A 24,424-nucleotide genomic window follows, 5' to 3' on the forward strand; every position below is an offset into this window, starting at 1 on the left:
AACATACTACACAGGCTGAGTTGTTGTTCTTGCCCCTATTGTGTTCCCCCTTGCTCCATCAAAACCCTCCAAAACTGTGCAACTTCATTTTGAGTGTGGTGGCGTTCTTTTTGTTTCAACAACACCACCCTTCGTCCGTTTATGTACCACCTCTTTTACTGACATCCCGAATCTCCTGCTATCAAGTTCCATGTATATGTGTTTTATGTACTCCAACGCGCAACCAGTAGCGTGATAAGTGGTGCTGACAACTCCATGTTCAGCAGGAGCAGGGGGTCGTCAGAACTTTTTTCCTCTGGGAGGTAAAAATCGAAAATCGATATTAGGGTAGCCGCACCAGATGGCGCGCGGTGACACGGGCGGCCTTTTCATGCCACGACACGTTCCGCCAGGAGCAGGAGAAACTTTCGCTAGACGGATGTCTAGCACACGGGGAGTCGTTTGATCCTTTGAGCTCCGATTCCCTTTGATGATCCCTCGCTCGGTTCTTCTAACTGTTTCCCGTTTCTTGCTTCCTCTCTTGCAGACACCGGAGGAGAAGAGCCCACTGTACCCGGTCGAGCTGTCCACGGAGTTGATACTGGCCTGCACGGTGGCGCTGTCGCCGACGAACTCACTCAAGCAGACACACCCAAAGGTTGTGGAACGCCTTCCGGATCTCATAAGGTAGGTGGTGCGAGCGGGACGGATCTCTGAGTGTGTGTGGGACGGAACGGGACGGCACGTGTCTCGTCGTTGTGGCGCTCTCTTGAAGCAACATAGTCTACGAGGTGTGTAGAGTTGCCTGAGCTTGTGTGTGCCTGCCGACAAGTTCTTAATCCCTCTCTCACTTGTACGGATACGACGAACACACACGGCAACCCCTGCTCTACAACTACACACGCAAAGGAAGAAGAGCATAAAAGAGCGAGAGAGAGAGAGCGCGCCCGCGAGCATAGAACTATGCTAAAGGACACGTACACGTTACGTTACGAAGCGGTAGAACCAACACTTGAAGAAGCACCACTAAGGTTGCTTGAAATGCACTTTGCGTTCACCCCCTCGTGCCCAACTCATACAGCTATGCATGAACGCAGAGAGAGAAAAAAGGTCTTCCACCAACTCTGTGCTATGTAAACTGGAGTTCGGCGTGAACTGCAACTCCCAACCCAACTCCGACCATGGTCGGCCAACGTCGAAAATTACACACCACAAGAGAGGACGGGGTGTGTGTTGCATAAAATTTGTCTGTTGAGCTGCTGCTGCTGGCCGTGAGTTCAAGGCTAAAGCTTTTAGGGGCTAAGCCTCCTCACTCCGGTGGTGGACCACACGCCGGAATTATGTCCGCGGCGGCGGCGTCTGTCGTCGTCTGAAAGCACGTGCGCCAGAGTCATTCCTCTCCCCCCGTCACCTGCTCCGCAGGTCAGCGGATTGTCGTGGCGGCGGCGGCGATCCGTATTATGTGTTATGGTTTATGTGTGCTAGTTTAGTGCATATTTAATGCTGACTTGTGTAGTTTCTTGTGTGAATAATTTAGGGACTCCCCGCCGCCGACCGCCACAACTTCAACTCTCTACATGGAAAAGTTTTCGGGGATTCGGGCTTTTTATCAATCAAATTTACTATGCATGATAGCCATCCTCTCGGTTCGGGACGCAGGTTTGTCGGGTGCTTTGTGCCTTTTTGGGGAGGTTTTGTTTGGTGAAACTTGTTGTCTGTTTTTCATGGTTTGTTTTAACCAGGGCTGCGGAGTCGGGCCATATTTCAAACGACTCCGACTCCAACTCCGACTCCGGCTTTCTTAGATTAGCCGACTCCGACTCCAGCTTTTAACAAATGGTTACAAGTTTTATGCGTAATTGAAATAGAAAACAAAACACATTTCCGGTTTTGAAGGCATTGTTAGAAGAACAAATTTGTAAGTAAATTTGGATTTATTAACTTAACCTCAAATTTACATTAAATTTATAAAAAGCTAATAAAGTATTTAAGTACTAAATTGTTATATTCTGTGGGCTTTTTTTGAACTTTTAATTAGCCCTTTAGTAATGTACAATTGTGTCACTAGAGAAATTATATTAACACATTGCTGTTTTTTTTGGTACTAAAATCTTGACATTTGTTGAACGATAATTTTCAACGAAATCAAAATAGTTTGCCTTGGGATCGGCCTTCTCAGATTTTAGTAGAGAAATAGTAAACATTAAGATAATCGATATAATTAACATATTTAATGATTATTTCAAAATTAGTTGCAACTTTTATGATCTTTTTGAAAGTTTCAATTATATCAAATGCAACACATTGATTTGTTTGTATTTAGTTATAAACAAAATGCGCATGTTGAGTTCCAAGTAATAGATTGTTATAATCGTTGATTGTTTGATGGAAGACTTTTTTCCGATTTCCAAAAACAGTGATAATTATTTTCAATCCTTTTTATGTACCTCGTAACATTTTTCTTAAAAAAAATATTTACTTAAAACCTACATGACATTCGCTATCGGGGTAAAAGATGACTGTGTGTGTACTTTTTTCAGAAAAAAAAAAACTGGATTAGATTTGGTCAAATCTGAATTGAAAGGATACACAAATATTTGCAAAAGGAAACAGTCAAGATTCGATTATATATTTTTGACTACAAAACCAATATTGTTAACTATTTTTTGAGTTACTTGGGTAAGAGGGGATTAACGGGTAATCATTTAGTGATCATAGTGAAATAACACAATTAGAGCCTTCCAACCACAATAAAAAGCTTCAAAAACATAATTGAATAAAAATGTGAAAATGGCAACGCTTTGCATGCGACTTAAAAAAAACAATAAAAATATGAGAAGTTTTGTACATCAATCTGTTTTATAGCAATTACCGAAATAAAAAAAAACATGTTTTTGTTGAATTTAAGATAACTCCGACTCCGACTCTGGGTTATCAGAGATTTTTGGGAAAGACTCCGACTCCAGGTCCCCAAAAAGGCCCGAAAAAAAAGATTTACTTACATTTAGAGTTTTATTGAAAAGGTCCTAAACTATTGTGTTTCATATGTTTATAGGACCTAATAAAAAATGTTGTTCTTTTTTGATTGTTATAATTTTTGTACCATGCATTTCTAAAGTCAAACCCTTAATTTATTTTATTCATTAAATTATATGAAACTTTGGGAAATTGGTGATGTATTTTCCAACCAAGTAAAACAAGAAAATATTAATTATTTTTTTGTTTCCCTTAGGCTTTTTTGAATTTTTCCGAAAAATCTGGATCAATACAAAAATGCATAAAACTTATAAAAATCATCGACTGTAGGCTTGGCCGAATGGTTAAGCTGTCCGCTTAGTAAGAGGAATATTATGGGTTCGATTCCCATCTGCTCCAACCATCCATCGGATAGGGAAGTAAAACGTCGGTCCCGGCCTTGGGTGTTGTTAGGCCGTTAAGTCATTCCAAGTGTAGGAGTCGTCTCCGCACTACAAGTACAAAGAACACACCAAACCAAGCATGCTCTGGTGGAATCGCTGGCGGTGGTTGGACTCGCAATCCAAAGGTCGTCAGTTCGAAACCTAGAGTGGCAGGTTCTTTGGAGCAGGAAATTTTTTTGGCAAGCCACTTTTCTCAAAGTGATGAGAAACATTGTGTTCAAAATGGTGTATTTTCACTTATTATACATTTTAGCTTCACAACATAAACAATATACATCAATTTAACAATGTCTGGAAGAATTTTTTTTTCAAATTGCCGCTCAAAAAATTTGGCAATTTATCTGGCAACCTGGCATCTCTGCCTTGGAGTAAAAATAGGTTTGGGTGCTCTCCCCATTCAAGCCTTTGGAAACCTAGGTTCGAGCAGTAACTTGCAATAGAGACCACAAAAGACCGTCGTTAATGTGGATGATTTGTTTTGTTTTTTATCATATTAAATATTTCTTCATTACATTGAGTGATTTTACATTTAGGTTGGAATATTTACATGACTTTAAATTGTCAAATCTTAAAAATTTCGATCCGAAAAAATCGTGTGATTCGTTAAAAATCATTCCACATAAAAAAAATCCAAAATCAAAACTCAACTTGGGGACCATCTATAAACCACGTGGACACTTTGTGGACCATTGTCCCCACCAAAAAATATGTTTTGTATGCAACCAAAAAACACAAATCGGAATTTTTGGAGCTGAAAACAAGACGGTACAAAATTTTACTAATTTTACCACATACGAACATCACTTGAGCTCGAAGAAAAAAAAATCACAAAAATGGAGGGTTGAAGATAGACGAGTTCTGTCATTTTCATTTGATAGAGTGGCAAATATTGGTGTAGTGTAATTTTTTTGGTGATTTTTTCAACGAAATTTTCTTGATAAAATATTTTTTTTAAAGATATAAGTGATGTTTAAGAAAAAAAAGCAAAACCTATACCTTCCATTAGTAAGAAAAGCAAAAAGTATTTGACGTCAAAAAAGTTATCAAAATAATTTTAAGATCGCTGCCATTTCCCATGAAAACTCGAGACAAATGTAATTAAAGTGAAAATTAAAGTACCTTTTGCAATTCTATTGTTTAATTTTTTAATAAATATTTTCCTGTCATGCTCGAATGAAGAAACGGCCTACTTTTCATCGTCAAAATCACAGAACTAAAACGGCCATTTTAGTGTTAATAAGTTCAACTTTTCAGCACCTGTGTCGAAAAGTAATACTTTTCGATGCAGTTTTGAAGTTTGACACTTATCATTACTGCAAATAACATTTAAGCAGGCAAACAAAAGTTTCACTGAAAAAATCCGATTCAAAATGTAGGTATGTTCTGGTATTGCAAAAAAGGGTGTATGCAACTCGTTGCAAAACTTGATTTTTTCAGTACTCGTCGCAGTCATTCATGTACAACGATTACTGCCTTCGGTATATCTTGAAACACTCGAAGTATTCATCAAAAATCTCTATAATGTTTCTGAATTTTATGTGTCAATGAAATTTTGTTTACGCTCACTTTACACTGAATGGAAAACAGTTTTCACGAAGATTTTTTTCCTCTATCTTGACCAAAAGTTGCTGACGCAACCCAACCAGCTTGGAAAACATCATGACGCAAAGAAAGGAGTTTAGCATCTTCGATGTTCGCCGTTTGATCGCTTGGGTGGTTTTCCCGCCGTCCCAACACGGTCGACGTCTTTTTAGCATCACCGCTGTCACTTCTTCCAAACTCTGTCGGTGCCTGATGCCCTTGTTTGCTTTATTTTCGGCTACTGTCGACGAGCGAGTTAAGATTTTGCGGCTGGCCACCCAGGTCGAAATCTATCATCGGATGGCCATCCGATTGCTTCGGCAAAGTTTTAAACAGTTTTCTTTTTTCGTTGCTTCCATTTCGTCAAGATGGTTAGCAACTGGATGCAAACACGTCGCGGTCTTCGTCGGTGTTGTTTATAGTTTTGGATGATTTGCTATGACGTTACGTCGATCGCCGCGTGATGCTGTTGTTTTTTTTTATTTGGTTGATCGGTTGATTGAAGGTCTTGTGGTTTGGAACTCTTTTTTTCCCTTCCTTGCTTCATTATATAATCCCTCTGTAGAACATTTGCAAGTGCAAGTCCATATGGCATGTCGTCGGGCAATCCCATCCAAGGGTGAGTCAACCGGCCTGCCGGAAAATTTGATGCTAATAAATGCACATCCGATCCGGCGAGGAAGGCACCACGGAATGTCGACTTTAGAAGGGGGATGTTTTTTGTTTGGTTGCCTTCTGGGTAGGGTAATGAATGTTTCATTATCGCACCCATATTTCCTGATAATGAAATTATAAGCAGAAGAATAGCGAAAAGTATAACTGGGTACAAGTCAATTGAAATGTTTGCAGGGTGGCTACCCAACAATGTTTTTTTGTTTATTATTACATTTATCCGGAAATTTGTATTGATTGTAATAATGGTTAACACATATTATTTAAACCAATTTTTGTAGTTCAGGATGTTTTAAAAGCCATAAAAGTGTCACCTTTAGAATTTCACAAAATATTGTTTATTAAAAGGAAAAAAATAAATAAAGAAAGCTTGATTATTTAAAGTGTCGATTATCTGAAGTTTAGATTATCCGAAGGAACTTTAAATAAATCAGACACCATGGCCCCAGGTGAATAGCTGACATGCATAAAACAGTAACTAAACCCCGCTAAATCTCACCCTCTCCCAGCATGGTTCTATTCCAAAACATCATCATAGCTCGGTAACCCTCATCATTGCCGTTTGATTGACTCATCTATCTATTGTTTGCATATGTCACGGAAAATATTATTTTTTACAATGCGGATCCGTTTTGCATACATTCTGGGACAGAGGAAGGAAAAGGGACAAGGGGTTCGACAAGTTCAAAGTAAACCAAAACAGAGAAACGGGATTCGGTAAATATACACAGTTGTTTGGTGCCTGGTCCCTCTAAATAGACCACGCTCGCAGTGCGCATCCTTTGCCTTCGCGTCCCCCTTTGAAGTGGGAATTGACACAAATATGCACGGGGCGCGCGCGAAACTTGTTCGCTAAATTTCACCAAAGTGATAATGTTTGGCTTGCCGAGGGGTAGCCGCCAGATGGTTGCGTTCCGTACGATTGGAATATCAATTGCAGAGATTGAAGGATCTCCTCCGTGTGATGACTCTATTTCCTGTCCTGCACTTTATGACAACTGTCACCCCTTTTCGTTGTTGTTGCTTCGAAATAAAAGGGGTGAGACTCCCTGCCTGAAAACCAGGAAGCAAAGGAAGAAATTAATTCGATTCAATTTGGATATTGACGTAATGGCCTGAGGTATAATTAACGGAGATTTATCAGCGGGTCTGGATCGCGGGGCGTTTCCGGCCCAGAACCATGTGCCCCCGATCAACCACCCACGGCGACGACTTCTTAACCAGGGAGTCAAAGTGCAGCCGCCGCCGTGAAAGGAAATCCTAAAGAAACACTTTTGCGCGGGGCACTAAACACTCCCTGAGCTATCTCTCACTAGAGTCTCGTTTGCCAGAGACTATACACTCTCGCGGGAACCACCCAGGTTGGAACTACTTGAAACACTTAATTTTACATCACACAGAAAAAAAGACGGATGGATGGTGCAGTGACGATCGGGGGAGAAAGAAAGAAATTGACATCTGAGGGAACACATCTGTTCCGCGGATAACTAGAAAGAAAGACCCTGAGCTACTTTCGAGAAACGTGAACCGTGAAATGAAGATGGTTTGCACTAGAGTTTTGCTATTAATGATTTTGGTTTTAAACTTTTGAAATTATTTAAATTCTTAACCCTCTACTGCCGAGTTTTTTTTCGAATATTTTTATTTTTCCCGTGTTCAGGAGGTCATTTTGAGCAACTTTTGTTCTACGAAAAACATTACTTCTCTTGTTTTATGTTTTTGTTGTTTAATTTTTAGTATTTTATTTGCATTTATCTTGTTTAGTTTATCTTTGTTCTTGGTAGCATTTGGCCTATTCTACCACCTCCAATCATTAAAGTTTGCCTATCTAATTTTTTCATGTTTTTACAGTAACTTTTCAATTTTTTGCCCGATTGTCACATTTTCTGCTATAGATTGGCACCATTATCATTAAAATTGTAAAAAATTCGTAGAGGCATAGTCTGGGATACTACAAACAATACTGCATACTTCTTATTACTTAAAATATAGGAAATGTTAGTAAAAAACACAGCCAAAGTTGACCATTAAAATACGTCATTTTTAAAAACATTGGCAAAGTCACATTAAATAAGTAAAACTTCCAACAATAAAACTTTCTAAAATTTCAAAAGTTAATCGTTTTTCAAAGAGTTGCAAATCACGACTCTTTTAACACGAGTTTTTTTGAATTTCTTATATTTTCTCTTGTTGTTAAACAATCAAAAACATAACTTCATAAAGAAATCAGACCTTATCAATTTCATTACAATTTCCATTTTAATTTCGTACACGATACCAATAAACAAAAATTAGGAAATAAGTTTGGGAAACATTTCTTTAATTTTGCCAAAGTGCAATTTCAGTTATACCCAACCCTATTCGATTTCAATTAATTTTTGAAAAAAAAAAATGTTTTGGGCTGGAATTGCTCTATAAAACTAAGAAAACTTCATTACACCCCCATAAATGTCAATGTTGTAACGCCCTACTAGGAGTATGTTTTTTGCTCCTCAATTCTAGTCTACGCATGCCGAATACCGACAGGACGAATCTCTACCGAAAGGTCTTAACAAACATTTTCTCATTAAAGAATAGAATTGCTTGTTAGAAGACACTAAGAAAAAACTTGTTTTTCTTTCAAATGCTCTCTTTCAGCAACCATGAAACAACTTTTAAAGGTTTGTTTTCTAACATGATCATTAGGATGGCTCGAGATGGTCGATTTTTCAGAACATGTTTTTTTTTCGGTTGCTTTTAGGCCCCTAAACAACTCCCCAAAATTTGGGAGCGATTGGTTGCGTCCACACTTTGCGCATTGCATTTCAATTTTGTATGGGAATTAGTATGGGAAACCCCTCTTTTTTACATTTTGATTTTTATTATTTTTATTTTCCACTAAAGTTTTCAAACCAACACAACAGAATTAAAATTGAAAAAAAATCTCTAAAACTTCCCCGAAGAAAGTTATGTGCTGTCTTGCTCCTATTAAAAGATACAACGTGCTCAAAACTGGTCTAAAACGTGATTTTCGAGTAAAAAACACGTTTTAGACCAGTTTTGAGGACGCTGTATCTTTTGACAGGAGCAAGATAGCACAATACTTCCTTGGGGAAAGTTTTAGAGAATTTTCTCAATTTCAATCCTGTTGCGTTGGTTTGAAAACTTTAGTTGAAAATAAAAATGATAAAAATCAAAATGTAAAAAAAAGGGTTTTCCATACTAAATCCCATACAAATTGAAATGCAATGCGCATAGTGTGGACGCAACCAATCGCTTCCAAATTTTAGGGGATTTGAGGCCCAAAAGGCATAAAAAGAAACTTTGTTCTGGCTTGATTTGATCATTTTTTTTTTATTTTTCCGTATATCGACGAGCCAGTCTAATGAATATTTAATATAATATTTAATATATTTAATATAATTTTTTGAAAACAATGCAATTTACTTTAAACAACATATGGAGATTTTTCATGAAATTGCTATCAGAAAGTTTTGGAAATCGGTTTAATGATCATTGTCATCATTGAACGGTTCATTTAATTTAAAGTATAAAATTAGGGTAAAAAGGTTTAAAATAAACACATACTTTGCAAAAAACTTAAACTAATTTGCAATAATGTTATCGATTTTTTTCTTAGATTCAAGATGAAATCTTCACAAAACATGCAACTTATTTGAATTTGATTTATATATTTTTTTAAATGAAAAATGACGAAAACGGGTAAAAATCAACTTTTTTCACTAAAACTGCGATAACTTGAAAATTTCAGCGATGATCTATACATGTTAGGGTACCAAAAGTTGCGTCTTTACCCGTTTTCGTCATTTTTCAGTTTTTGCGCGCGGCGCGTCGAAAACCCCAGTTTTTATGTTCAAAAAATCATATCTCCGAAACGTGTTAATGGATATTCGCAATTTTTTGATATGTTATGTAAAATATTACAAGGAATCAGGGAAAAATATTTTCAGACATAGGCTCTTTGGTCCCGAGACCTTGAAATCGGCAAATGAAATTTTCATATGACCTTTTCAAATATTCAGCTAGTTTTTTTGGACCTCAACATATTTTTCCTTAAAAGCCCAACTAATAACCTTTCTTTCGAATTGTGGCGCTCCAAAATTGGTTCAGCCGTTCCGGAGATATGATTTTTTGAAAAATGTGGTTTTTGCGAAAATCGACGAAAAACGCAATTTTTTGGATCACCCTATTTCGGATAGGACCACCCTAATCGCCAAACAAAAAAAATACGGGTCTAATTATTTGGGCCAAAGAACCCCCACTCCAAATTTGAGCCAAATCGGAGCACTTTTGATTTGGAGACTTCCTGTTTGACGTGGAATGGCTGTATAGAGAACTTTATTTTTTTTTATAAAATGTATTAGTTTTAAAATGATGTAGGTCAGCGATTCTCAACGGGGGTACCGGGCCTACTTGATTTACATGGTAGGGGGTACCAGCCTAGAAGAAGGTTGAGAATCGCTGATGTAGGTTTTTGGCGCTACTACTTTGGTGGCTTTTCCTGCCAAATAAACAATCAATCAATCAAGAACGTTTCAAATTTAAAATACCACGGGAACTTTTTACCCAGAGCCTTTGAAGTTTTTTTAAAAGAGAAAATAAGGTATTCCGCAAATTTGACAAAGTTTGATCATAATAAATAGTTTTCTGTTTTATTAAAAAAAATATAAAGAAATTTTTTTAAGGTACAAAATTACTCACTTGCAAAAAAACAAAGTTTTAGGCCCTGTACATTTTTGTTCCAAAGCACCCAAAATTCACAGTAGACTGTTGTTGTTTCAAGTTAGGCATTCCTGAAGAGGAACCGACGTGGCAATATTTCTTGTTGTCGTCATCAAAAGCGAAAATGCCAAGAAATTGTTTTCCAAACATCTTTGGTGGTGGTTGACCTTTCCCCTTTCTGTCTGTTTGACGGCTGCATTTTTGTGTTTATTAGTGACAGATAAACACCTGAGATTTTCTAAGATGATTTCATGTAAATTTGATACTTTTCAATCTCGTATTTTTAAATAAGTAAGATTTACTAATTCACATTAAAAAAAAAAAAAAAAACATACAAATAGTGAAGTTCTTCAATTTTATTTCGTTTCTCAATCACGTTTTCGTTATAAATATAAAAAGAACACATCCTTAAACAACTCCATCTCGGATGACGTCGTGTCGCATTCCGTGATTCTCCGCCACGAAAAAGATTTATTCCTCCAAATCCTTCACCCGGCACGCAACAAGGATAAAATCCGTTTTCGTGACACGACACGGACGAGGGTTCATTCTTTTCTCGTCCAAACACCGCAGAACAGAATAGAACAGAACAGTTCGCATGCAGCGGCGCACTATTTGAGGACGTCGGAGGAGGATGGCGCCCTGTGAGAATCGTGTGTATTTGACACTTGTTAAAATATTTACCAATGATTACACTACAGTGCGATGAAACTCAATTCTATGCGAAGCCACGTCGCAAGGATTGGCGAAAGTGGCAGGAGAGGGAAGGGATTATAAGTGACGACGGTTTGATGTTTACAGCTTTGTAGAATGAGTAATTCTGGAATTTCTCAAATCATCTTTGTTGAAATTTAATGCGAAACGTTGATGGCCACTTGTCCCGGGGAAGATTATCAAAAAAAGTTTATATTTTCAGAACGTGGCACAAACATTCCAAGTGCATTTTCTCAAATTGCCAATCGTACCGGGAAATCACCAGCTTAAAAGTACCAAATTAAACTCAAGTATCCACTCCACACCACTTTTGATCCGTGCAAACGCGGAACGTCGGAACGTGGTGCACCAGGTGCCTCCGAGACGCACCCGGGTTGATGGCCAAAAGCCATTTCCTGGCTCGATTTGAAACCCGCGGCGCCCCACGTCGAGCCCAACCGCCAGCATTAAAGATTAAGACATTTCAGTTTAATGGCGACGATTATGATCATGCCCACGATGGTGATGGTGTGCGGTAACGGAAAAAATGACGGCGGACAGTCCCATAACCGTTGCGCGCCCCAAAACGGCCGTTTGTGCGGCGACGACTTTTTAGAATTTTCGGAAATGGTGAGGCATTTTTTGACGCCTCGTGCGTTGATGGTAAATACCTTTGGCACTATGGGTTATGGTGTGGATTTTTCTTTTATTTTACCACAACCACTATAACCCAACTCCGTCTCGAGATAAATATTTTCAAATATTTGCATATCACTTTTGTAAGACAGCCTAAAATTTGTATGAAGATATCAATATCAAGTGGATGAAATTTAATCTAAATATTTTTTAAAATAAAATGTCAATTTGCAAAAACTAAGTGAATTGTACAAAAAAATATTGCTCTCAAATTAGTCTTTCATTCCATGTAAAATTTGTTGTATAAACTGGTGGCCTGGACTTTGAACTGGAAATATTGTTTCAGGTCTTTTTATAAGTGAATCGTCACAGTTATAACTTTTGATGCCAAACTTTAGTCTAGATAAAACAAAAAAATAAAAATGCAAATGAGCAGTTCTCTACGAAATCGGTCTTTTTTTTATAAATTTTAATTTTTGTATTTTTTTATCCCGCTGAAACTTTTTTGGTGCCTTCGGTATGCCCAAAGAAGTCATTTTGCATCATTAGTTTGTCGATATAATTTTCCCTACAAATTTCGCAGCTATCCATACAAAAATGATATGTGAAAATTAAAATATCTGTATCTTTGGAAGGAATTTTTGATCGACTTGGTGTCTCCGGCAAAGTTGTAGGTATGGATAAGGGCTACACTGAAAAAAAAATGATACACGGGTAAAAAATTTTGATTTTTAATTTAACATTTTGTCACTAAAACTTGATATGCAAAAAAAGACTATTTTTCTTTTTTTTTTTTCATTTTCTGATATGTTTTAGGGGACATAAAATACCAACTTTTCAAAAATTTCTAGAATTAGCATTAGCATTAGCATTAGCATTTGAGGACGCCCTATCCACGGATGGCTCCACAACGCTTATCCCTCTGTTTGGTCTGGTTGTGTTAGACCCTCATCCGGAACAATAATCCAACACGGGAGATACCATGTCTTCATCTTTTGATGAGTGTGTAATACAGCCCAGGGCATAAGGGGGTCCTTGCCGGGTCTAAGCTATCCTTTGGGGAGCGGAAGGAATGTTAGTAAACACCTATCTAAAGTGCGCAAGGATCCCTGTGTCACCTTAGTGGTATAGATGTTTGTAGGGAGGTTTTGGACTCAATGTTAGTAGAAAGGTAGAACCCTAGGATATACCTCGAAAGGTATTGCGGGTTGATAAAAAGTGTTTAACTTCTGAGATATTAAACTCATACAGCCGGCTGCATTGAGTAATGTGGATGATTTAGGTATTTCTAATTTATATGTTTATAATAATAGATTATTATACTCAGTCAGCCCGCTGTACTAGGGAAAATAAAGATTTAGGTATTTACGCTTTCATTATTATGTAGGTATTAAACTCATACAGCCGGCTGTATCGAGTAAATATTAAGAGCAAATTTTGGTGTTGAATTATAATCGATTCATTCTTAGACAGCCGGCTGTGGAAAGACTGAATCGCAGGGAAAATAAACTGGGTATTTATTATTTTTAGTAATATTCACGTATTTGTATTTTTCTTAAATATCTCTTACCGAACATTTAAACGAGTACAGGCAAAAAACAAATCAAACAAAAACGGAGTAAACCAACGACGACAACGGTAACGGAAACCTTTTGCAGCAACCGCGACGTGAATTGAACTAAAAACATAAATCATTAAAATGCAAAAGACGCGGCGTAGTTCTTTTTCAAAATACTAAAACTTTTGCTTGGAACAAACTCACCGAGATTCTGTGAATAAGGCATCACTGCACTCATTTAGTTCCGCCACCGACCACCGTCGAGCTTAGTGGCGTGGCAGTTGCCACACTGACATAAAGCACTCAGCCCCGATGAGCTGTCACCCCTCGTCGCACTGTCAGCTCACCTGACTTTTCTTACCCAATCCTTTAAACACCCGCGGTCATCAAAAACAAAGGCTCAGGACTGCGCGTCCCCAGAAACAATGCACTTATGACGGCATTATTCAATTATAATGACCAATCACCCCATGCACACAAACAGCCACACAAAAGAGACGAAAATTATCACGAAAAAACAGGACTGCGCGTCCCCAGAAGCACTGAACTTATGACGGCATTATTCAATTCTTGACTTTTTTTTGATAAGGTCCTATAAACAAAAGTAAACATTGAGTGTATCCCGCTTACTCCGATGGACTTTGACATAAGGTGTGAAAGGGATACACTCAATGTTTACATTTGTTTATAGGACCTTATCAAAAAAAAGTCAAGAATTATACTGACCAATCACCCCATGCACACAAACAGCCACACAAAAGAGACGAAAATTATCACGAAAAAACAGGACTGCGCGTCCCCAGAAACACTGCACTTATGACGGCATTATTCAATTATACTGACCAATCACCCCATGCACACAAACAGCCACACAAAAGAGACGAAAATTATCACGAAAAAACAGGACTGCGCGTCCCCAGAAACACTGCACTTATGACGGCATTATTCAATTATAATGACCAATCACCCCATGCACACAAACAGCCACACAAAAGAGACGAAAATTATCACGAAAAAACAGGACTGCGCGTCCCCAGAAACACTGCACTTATGACGGCATTATTCAATTATACTGACCAATCACCCCATGCACACAAACAGCCACACAAAAGAGACGAAAATTATCACGAAAAAACAGGACTGCGCGTCCTCAGAAGCACTGCACTTATGACGGCATTATTCAATTATACTGACCAATCACCCCATGCACACAAACAGCCACACAAAAGAGACGAAAATTATCACGAAAAAACAGGACTGCGCGTCCCCAGAAACACTGCACTTATGACGGCATTATTCAATTATAATGACCAATCACCCCATGCACACAAACAGCCACACAAAAGAGACGAAAATTATCACGAAAAAACAGGACTGCGCGTCCCCAGAAACACTGCACTTATGACGGCATTATTCAATTATACTGACCAATCACCCCATGCACACAAACAGCCACACAAAAGAGACGAAAATTATCACGAAAAAACAGGACTGCGCGTCCCCAGAAACACTGCACTTATGACGGCATTATTCAATTATAATGACCAATCACCCCATGCACACAAACAGCCACACAAAAGAGACGAAAATTATCACGAAAAAACAGGACTGCGCGTCCACAGAAACACTGCACTTATGACGGCATTATTCAATTATACTGACCAATCACCCCATGCACACAAACAGCCACACAAAAGAGACGAAAATTATCACGAAAAAACAGGACTGCGCGTCCCCAGAAACACTGCACTTATGACGGCATTATTCAATTATACTGACCAATCACCCCATGCACACAAACAGCCACACAAAAGAGACGAAAATTATCACGAAAAAACAGGACTGCGCGTCCCCAGAAACACTGCACTTATGACGGCATTATTCAATTATAATGACCAATCACCCCATGCACACAAACAGCCACACAAAAGAGACGAAAATTATCACGAAAAAACAGGACTGCGCGTCCTCAGAAGCACTGCACTTATGACGGCATTATTCAATTATACTGACCAATCACCCCATGCACACAAACAGCCACACAAAAGAGACGAAAATTATCACGAAAAAACAGGACTGCGCGTCCACAGAAGCACTGCACTTATGACGGCATTATTCAATTATAATGACCAATCACCCCATGCACACAAACAGCCACACAAAAGAGACGAAAATTATCACGAAAAAACAGGACTGCGCGTCCCCAGAAACACTGCACTTATGACGGCATTATTCAATTATACTGACCAATCACCCCATGCACACAAACAGCCACACAAAAGAGACGAAAATTATCACGAAAAAACAGGACTGCGCGTCCTCAGAAGCACTGCACTTATGACGGCATTATTCAATTATACTGACCAATCACCCCATGCACACAAACAGCCACACAAAAGAGACGAAAATTATCACGAAAAAACAGGACTGCGCGTCCCCAGAAACACTGCACTTATGACGGCATTATTCAATTATACTGACCAATCACCCCATGCACACAAACAGCCACACAAAAGAGACGAAAATTATCACGAAAAAACAGGACTGCGCGTCCCCAGAAACACTGCACTTATGACGGCATTATTCAATTATAATGACCAATCACCCCATGCACACAAACAGCCACACAAAAGAGACGAAAATTATCACGAAAAAACAGGACTGCGCGTCCTCAGAAGCACTGCACTTATGACGGCATTATTCAATTATACTGACCAATCACCCCATGCACACAAACAGCCACACAAAAGAGACGAAAATTATCACGAAAAAACAGGACTGCGCGTCCCCAGAAACACTGCACTTATGACGGCATTATTCAATTATAATGACCAATCACCCCATGCACACAAACAGCCACACAAAAGAGACGAAAATTATCACGAAAAAACAGGACTGCGCGTCCCCAGAAACACTGCACTTATGACGGCATTATTCAATTATACTGACCAATCACCCCATGCACACAAACAGCCACACAAAAGAGACGAAAATTATCACGAAAAAACAGGACTGCGCGTCCTCAGAAGCACTGCACTTATGACGGCATTATTCAATTATACTGACCAATCACCCCATGCACACAAACAGCCACACAAAAGAGACGAAAATTATCACGAAAAAACAGGACTGCGCGTCCACAGAAGCACTGCACTTATGACGGCATTATTCAATTATAATGACCAATCACCCCATGCACACAAACAGCCACACAAAAGAGACGAAAATTATCACGAAAAAACAGGACTGCGCGTCCCCAGAAACACTGCACTTATGACGGCATTATTCAATTATACTGACCAATCACCCCATGCACACAAACAGCCACACAAAAGAGACGAAAATTATCACGAAAAAACAGGACTGCGCGTCCCCAGAAACACTGCACTTATGACGGCATTATTCAATTATAATGACCAATCACCCCATGCACACAAACAGCCACACAAAAGAGACGAAAATTATCACGAAAAAACAGGACTGCGCGTCCCCAGAAACACTGCACTTATGACGGCATTATTCAATTATACTGACCAATCACCCCATGCACACAAACAGCCACACAAAAGAGACGAAAATTATCACGAAAAAACAGGACTGCGCGTCCCCAGAAACACTGCACTTATGACGGCATTATTCAATTATAATGACCAATCACCCCATGCACACAAACAGCCACACAAAAGAGACGAAAATTATCACGAAAAAACAGGACTGCGCGTCCTCAGAAGCACTGCACTTATGACGGCATTATTCAATTATACTGACCAATCACCCCATGCACACAAACAGCCACACAAAAGAGACGAAAATTATCACGAAAAAACAGGACTGCGCGTCCCCAGAAACACTGCACTTATGACGGCATTATTCAATTATAATGACCAATCACCCCATGCACACAAACAGCCACACAAAAGAGACGAAAATTATCACGAAAAAACAGGACTGCGCGTCCCCAGAAACACTGCACTTATGACGGCATTATTCAATTATACTGACCAATCACCCCATGCACACAAACAGCCACACAAAAGAGACGAAAATTATCACGAAAAAACAGGACTGCGCGTCCTCAGAAGCACTGCACTTATGACGGCATTATTCAATTATACTGACCAATCACCCCATGCACACAAACAGCCACACAAAAGAGACGAAAATTATCACGAAAAAACAGGACTGCGCGTCCCCAGAAACACTGCACTTATGACGGCATTATTCAATTATACTGACCAATCACCCCATGCACACAAACAGCCACACAAAAGAGACGAAAATTATCACGAAAAAACAGGACTGCGCGTCCCCAGAAACACTGCACTTATGACGGCATTATTCAATTATACTGACCAATCACCCCATGCACACAAACAGCCACACAAAAGAGACGAAAATTATCACGAAAAAACAGGACTGCGCGTCCTCAGAAGCACTGCACTTATGACGGCATTATTCAATTATACTGACCAATCACCCCATGCACACAAACAGCCACACAAAAGAGACGAAAATTATCACGAAAAAACAGGACTGCGCGTCCCCAGAAACACTGCACTTATGACGGCATTATTCAATTATAATCACTTTTCAAAAATTTCTAGAATGGTCAAAAAATCTTCGGGGCCAAACATTCAATATTACGCCCTTTGAAATGCTAGTCTTAATTTAATAATTATATTGTTATTCAAAAAGATCGGAAAATTTCACGAATGTTTCATATTTTAACATTGAAAATTGGACCATTAGTTGCTAAGATATCGACGTTAGAAAGTGGTGGATTGTTTGGGTGAGACTTAGAAAACATTAATTTTCCTGTTTTTAAGCACTCGCATGGTAATATCTCAGCAACTAAGGGTCGTATCAACAAAGTTCAAAAAAGCGAAATATAGAGAATTTTCTCAGCTACTCAAAAAAAAATTTTTTTTTTCAAAGGTGGGCAAACATAGGCACTGATTTAAAAAATGAAAAACTGCGACTATTTTCAAACAAGTTACTAAAAATGACTTTAAGTTGAAAACGTTGCACTTTATCGAAATTTCACTACGATGCTTTTTGATTGCAAATTCTATTTTACATTGAAAAATGAAGTTCGATTTTTGATTGAGATTTTCTCACAATGTGACGTAAACGACATATTTATAAGTACTGCTCTGTGCTCTTCTCGATAAGAACAAATAAAGCTCTAATGAGTAACTTTTTTTGAAAAAATAAGTTTTTTTATAAATGTTGTTTGTTTCATTCGAATGTACATAGGGGAGCTGGGGGTAAGACGGCCAGGCGGGGTAAGACGGCCACCCCACTGTTTTAATAAGTATACTAATGAATATTACTAAAATGTTTAGCAATACTGTTCCTCATGCTAAATAATGCATATGGAGTCACCTTTGCCAGAAATATTGTTTGAAATTGTATGAAAATAGCTCAAAATAAACAAATAATTTTTGAGCTTGAAACTGGATGTAATTTTGATGAATTACAACTTAGGCATTTTTGTTAAATAACAATATGTTTTCCTGTCTTCAAATATTTTTTCATGTTAAATTGAAGTTTTCCCTAGATTATGTCCCTCGAAAAAATTAAAAAAATGCGATGAACTGTTTACAAAAAATGTTTAAAAAAATAATTTATTTGGGGGCAAGACGGCCACCTCCTCCGGGGGTAAGACGGCCACCCGTAATTTGTAGATTTTATTTGATATAGGTTATATTTTTGACGGTTTTTGACTATTAAGACATATTTGTAGATAAAGGAAAAGCATTTTCAATAAAACTATCAATTTTTAAACAAAATGCTGTTAACTACCGTTTCGACAACATTCTTTACTGTGATATAGCAAAACTCATTGAATAGTATGAAATCCTATCAAACTTTTCATAAAAATCACTTATTTAATATTGTTTACATAACTTTGATTTACTTATTCTAATCGAAATACACAAACTATTTTTTTTTGTATCAAATTGTGTTTGTTTTGTAGTAAAAATTCATAGTTTTTCATAAAATGTGGTCGCAATAATATGAAATTCACTGAGCCAAAATATGAAATTTTTTAAACAGCATTTTTCTTCACATTTGAAACCTGATTTTTTCAACCAAAATAGTTATGATGTTCAGAGAAGTCTGTTGAACCAACCATGTAGGTGTTTGGGTGGATTTAGCAAAGTTATTATGTTAATTTATAGCACTGGCCGTCTTACCCCACATGGGTGGCCGTCTTACCCCGCGTATTTCATATATATACGATTTCAATTATTTTTTTTTTAAATTGCTGAAAAGTATTGAAAATTGGTTTTAAGACCAACTAATTTATGTCATTTCTATAATGGACTAGTAGTAGAACAATATGTACGTAATTTGAGATAAAAATAATCTGTTGTGTAAATTTTATTAGACTTCTCCCTAAGGGTGGCCGTCTTTCCCCTAATCTCCCCAACATAAAAAAATCACGTTCACAGCTTAGAGATATGAACTTTAATAAAATTAATTTTGATTTATGATTAGTTGTCGTTTACGTCACATTGTGAGAAAATCTCATGTGTTTTCATGAAATGTTATTAACAAATATCGTTTTTGAGAGAGCAAAAAAAAAAAAAATTAAAATATTTGTTCATGTAATCGTGAACTCGTGCACGATTGTATGAACAAAAAACTACGTTTTCATGAACAGAAGTGATAAAAATCATGAACTAAAGTTCATGATTGTAAAGAAGCGTTACGTTACGTTTTAAAACATAATAATTGAAGAAATACCGAATCGAAGAAGCCTGGAATATTTGAAGATTGAAGACAATCGAAGTTACGTTTTAACAATTTGAGAAACGAAATACATTCTGGACTGAACATTCAAACTGAACAGTCGCATTTTAACTACACTCTGCTAAATTTCATGGTGTTAAGTGTGAATATAATGACCGTAAATGGGTTGATTTAATTCTTTTTGGTCTTTATATAAAAGGCAATCCCTAAGTCGCCGTCACAGTAAGTAACGGCTTCTTGCCAAAATTATTAGTTAAAAACTACATTTTGCCCACTACGGCTGTTCTATTTGCTTAAAACTTTTAACACACAATCTAGAAAACTTTTAAATAACATTTTTTATTAGCTCCAAATCCTTTTTTCACATTTAAAAAGTGTTCTTTAAATCGTGAACACATTCCCACGTTGTTCCCTGAAATCGTGAATAGTGTTCATGATTTCGATAACAAGCCAAGCGTTATGCTGCAGACGTTATGATTTTTCGTGAACACCTGTTCACGATTTGCTTATTGTTCATGGAAATTGTTCATAGTACGTTTTCGTACCGTGGAATATCACCTTGTTCCAGATTTCGTGGCACATTGTTCATGATTTTTGGAACGCTTTTTTCTCCGTGTTCCCGTTTGTAATCATAGTAGCCATATCATATGCTAAAAACGCTTATATACCGAATTTTGAAAATTCGTCACTTTTTGTTCACTAAAATGCAAATATCTCGGCTTTGCGTGGACATAAATTGAATGGTAAAAAAAGCAAAATGATCTCCGTAAATTTCCTATAAGCTGAATGCATTAGTTTTGGCTCGTTGTGGGGAGTGGTTTTTGAATTTTTTTGGCTGAAAAATACAATTTTTTCTCCCTAAAACGCCCTGCCATGCCCAAACACAAGCTTTTATGGACTATGTCTGTACAGGAATTTGTTCAGGGGACATTAAACTATAACTTGAAGCCCAAGGCGACCAAATTTGAATGACTTTAGTATGATTGTTACTCGCATTTCTGAAGCGCGAGTTGTAAATTTGGGATTTTTTGTTGTATGAAAACATTGTTCCTGACATCCTAATCTATCAGCGAAGATTTGACAACTTTTCATTTTTTTGGGACGGCCTAATGAGCAGGCCTAAACGTCAATAAGAAGTCTACGGTCATCTAGGTTTTACCAAGTTCACTAACAGTTTGCCAAAACTTCTATTGAACATAAGCTGTTTCTATTTTTAGAACTATCTGTGCTTGTTTCGTCAACATGTTCTTGCTCGGTTTTTAAAACGCGAATGCGAACTACACATAAACATCTTGTTTACGTGAAAACTCAACCGAAGCCAGAGGTCAATTCTTCTATGTTATCATGTTTAGCAAACTGAAATGGAACATCATGTCTGCAAATGTGATTTTGTTTTTCAAGTTCTACAAGCATGTTCCATTTGAGTCAGAATAAACTTCAAAATCAACTATTCGTAATCTGTTACTAGATTTGGCACTTGTGTTGCAAAACCATGTTGAACAACAGTTTTTTTTATCAAAATGAGAACAATTGACCAAATTTTATGACACTTGTTCAATAATTAACGTATACAAACGCTTGTGCAGCAATTGTTCAACAAAAAATAAAAAGCGATGTTTTACTTGCTACTTGGGACCGAAGGCACCAAAAAAGTTTCAGCCGGAATAAAAAACACAAAAAAAATCGATTGACCGAAATCTTAGAGAATTGCTCAAAAAGTTGTAAATTGATTCAATTTTGAAATTAGTCACCCCAATCCACAAAAAAAATAAACATTTGTTGTTAAAAACATTACAAATCTTGTTACAAAAACAATTTAAAAAGTTCGACAACCGGAAACTTAAAAATTAATCACAACTTAGTTTAGACCCACTGTGCAGGGGAACCACAACACCACAACATCACATGCCATCAGAGTATCATATTTCCTGTGGGGTATGCTCAGGATCCGCATCCACCTCGGAACCCACGAAACGGCGCCGCGTCCACAGTGAGTGCACCACCGGTTCGTATCATTCGGTGGTCTTCTCCGCCGCATTAGGAGCCTCCGCACACCGGCGGATCGTAACCATTCCTAATGTGAGAATAAAAAGTTTTGTGTGTCCCCAGGGGGCTTTCTGCCCGTGGCGCGAATCACTCCCATTCATTTTTTTGTTCACTCTCCTTTCTCGAGTTGGCCACTTGGAACTCTCGTGGAATGAGGGTTGCCGAGCAGAACCAGCGGGGATCCTTTGCTCTTTATTTATAAATTAAGATGATTTCGAGGCCCGATTGGATAAATACGGAAGGACTTAATCTCGTAATGGACACAGAGAGAAGGGCCGCAGCAGGGTGCATCATCTCTTCCCGATTGAGCAGGGGAACATCCCGTGGCGCAGAATCACCACCACAATCGGTGTAATACGGTGGCCGGAGCCGACATTTCGGGACATTCGATATTCCTCTTACTTTTGTGGAGATGTGTGTAATCAGGCCGCGTTGAGGGAGGGCGCAGTTCGTGTTCATGCTGGCAGCACTGATTAAGTTGATGTTAATGGGAATTGACTGCATGTTGTGATGTATCGGACAACGATCATCGCGGCGATGGAACACACGTGGGACAACGCGCACGTGGTGTAAACAAGTGACTTATGGGTTGTCGCGTATTCCGCTGATGTTGCTTCCGGTGGGAGGTGACTTCGTTTGCAAACGTGCGCCGTGTGGGCCTTCAAATGAGAGCGAATTATAGGCTACGGAATCAATTAATCAATTCCACTCAATCGGGTGTCGTGCGGTGTGGCTCACCATGGGAGGCTTCAGGCTGTCGAGGATGGGGATAATTATAAGGTGACCACACGGTAGTAATGTTTTGGGATTTCCCTTTTTCATCTCAGCTTGAAATTTGGCTCTTTATTATTGTACAATTTCAAGAGCAAGTTTCTTCTAGATTGTGCGAGAGATACGTAAAGATCTTGAAATTGTTTGATTTTTTCTCATAGCTTATGCAATTTAAAAAAATGTGTAAGTTATTTTTAGTTTTTCCATACAATTTTGTCATACAAAATTGGTATGTCAATATTCGAAAATCTTTATCTTCAGAAGGGATTTTCTGGCGTCTTCGGCAAAGTTGTAAGTTATTGGGAATGTAAAATGAAGAAAATCCTGATTTATTATTTTATCACTAAAAGTTGAATATGCAATTTAAAAATACTTCATGAAAGAAAGCAGCCCTGAAAAAAAATTGGAAAAGCTAAGAGAGTTTCCTACACTTTTCTTTTGTTCACTCTGTTGATCGGACTACTGGTTGCTGAGATACAGCCTCTTAAAGCTTAATTATTTTGAAAAAAAAGTTTTTCTCTGTTCTATCAAAGATTCCTCTTTTTCAACGCATTAAAATAATTTTGGAATTTTGCAAGAAAGCCGATTTGCAAAAACGCAGCTGTCCACACAAAAACTGTCCGTAAATATTTAAAAATTTGTTTCTTTCGAAGGAATTTTCTGATAGATTTGGTATCTTCGGCAAAGTTGTACACGCAGATAAATATATGGCATATTTGAATCAACGTGTTGTTTTTTTTTAATCAAGATTTTTTAAATCTACGCTAAACTTCAACGCAACTTTTTAAAACGAAAAAAGGCTTGTGCGGAATTGAGAATTCAGGTTTGTTTCAACACAATGTTGTGTTGATTATATTCAATAAAATAATATTTAAATCAAACCTCGTACGATCTGATCGTACCAAATATTAATTTTTTTATATCAACTTTGTGTATAAAAAAACATTTTCCCAATATCCGTATTTTTTATTTTTTATATGTTTCAAGGGAACAAACCCCAAAACTTTTGAATTTTTGAGTTGTAGGGACACAAAATTTGCCAAGTTTTGATTTTTAAAATAATGGTGTTTTTTTTGGCACAAACAGGAATCCCATTCAATTTGTTTTTACATAAATTTTCATTGTAAATTAAATTTGCAATCGAATAGTACATTCCAAAAATGTTGATTAAGTTTGATTTTAATTTATTAAAAGTAGTTTTTTGATTTTTTTAAAAGTGTGCGTTACCTGGGGTACATGTTACATGTAGAAAATCACAAAATTTCATATTACAGACTAAATTCACTAAATTTACTAAAAATGATGATTTTCAATCACTCCTGAATGTTTCACGAAGATATTTCATGTCTGAACTGAGTAAGAGACGATTTAAGTTCACAATTTTGCCATGCGCAAAGCGAAATGTCAAACTTTGTGAACATTTTTCTCAAAAAAATTGACTGACTGACGTTTTTTTTATATATAAAAAACATAAAAAATATTTTTATCTTTTTTCAAATCATGTTTTTGAAAATCGGCCTTCGTCATACACACAGGACTGGTTTAACGAGTCTTCACCAACATTTTGAGCTGATTTGGTCAAAGCAGT

At 37.6% G+C, this 24,424-nt stretch overlaps 1 protein-coding gene across 2 annotated transcripts in view; it reads left to right on the forward strand.

The window, feature by feature from the left end:
* Positions 1-24,424, forward strand: part of LOC120429160 (S phase cyclin A-associated protein in the endoplasmic reticulum) — a 149,950-nt gene that overhangs the window by 45,175 nt on the left and 80,351 nt on the right. For both annotated transcript variants that reach the window (XM_052708927.1, XM_052708926.1), the window contains exon 8: positions 527-666. In XM_052708927.1, the coding sequence (XP_052564887.1) occupies positions 527-666 (140 nt within the window). The remainder of the gene's footprint in view (positions 1-526; positions 667-24,424) is intronic.

Source organism: Culex pipiens, chromosome 2 (assembly GCF_016801865.2).
Source record: "Culex pipiens pallens isolate TS chromosome 2, TS_CPP_V2, whole genome shotgun sequence".
NCBI classification, from domain to species: domain Eukaryota; kingdom Metazoa; phylum Arthropoda; class Insecta; order Diptera; family Culicidae; genus Culex; species Culex pipiens.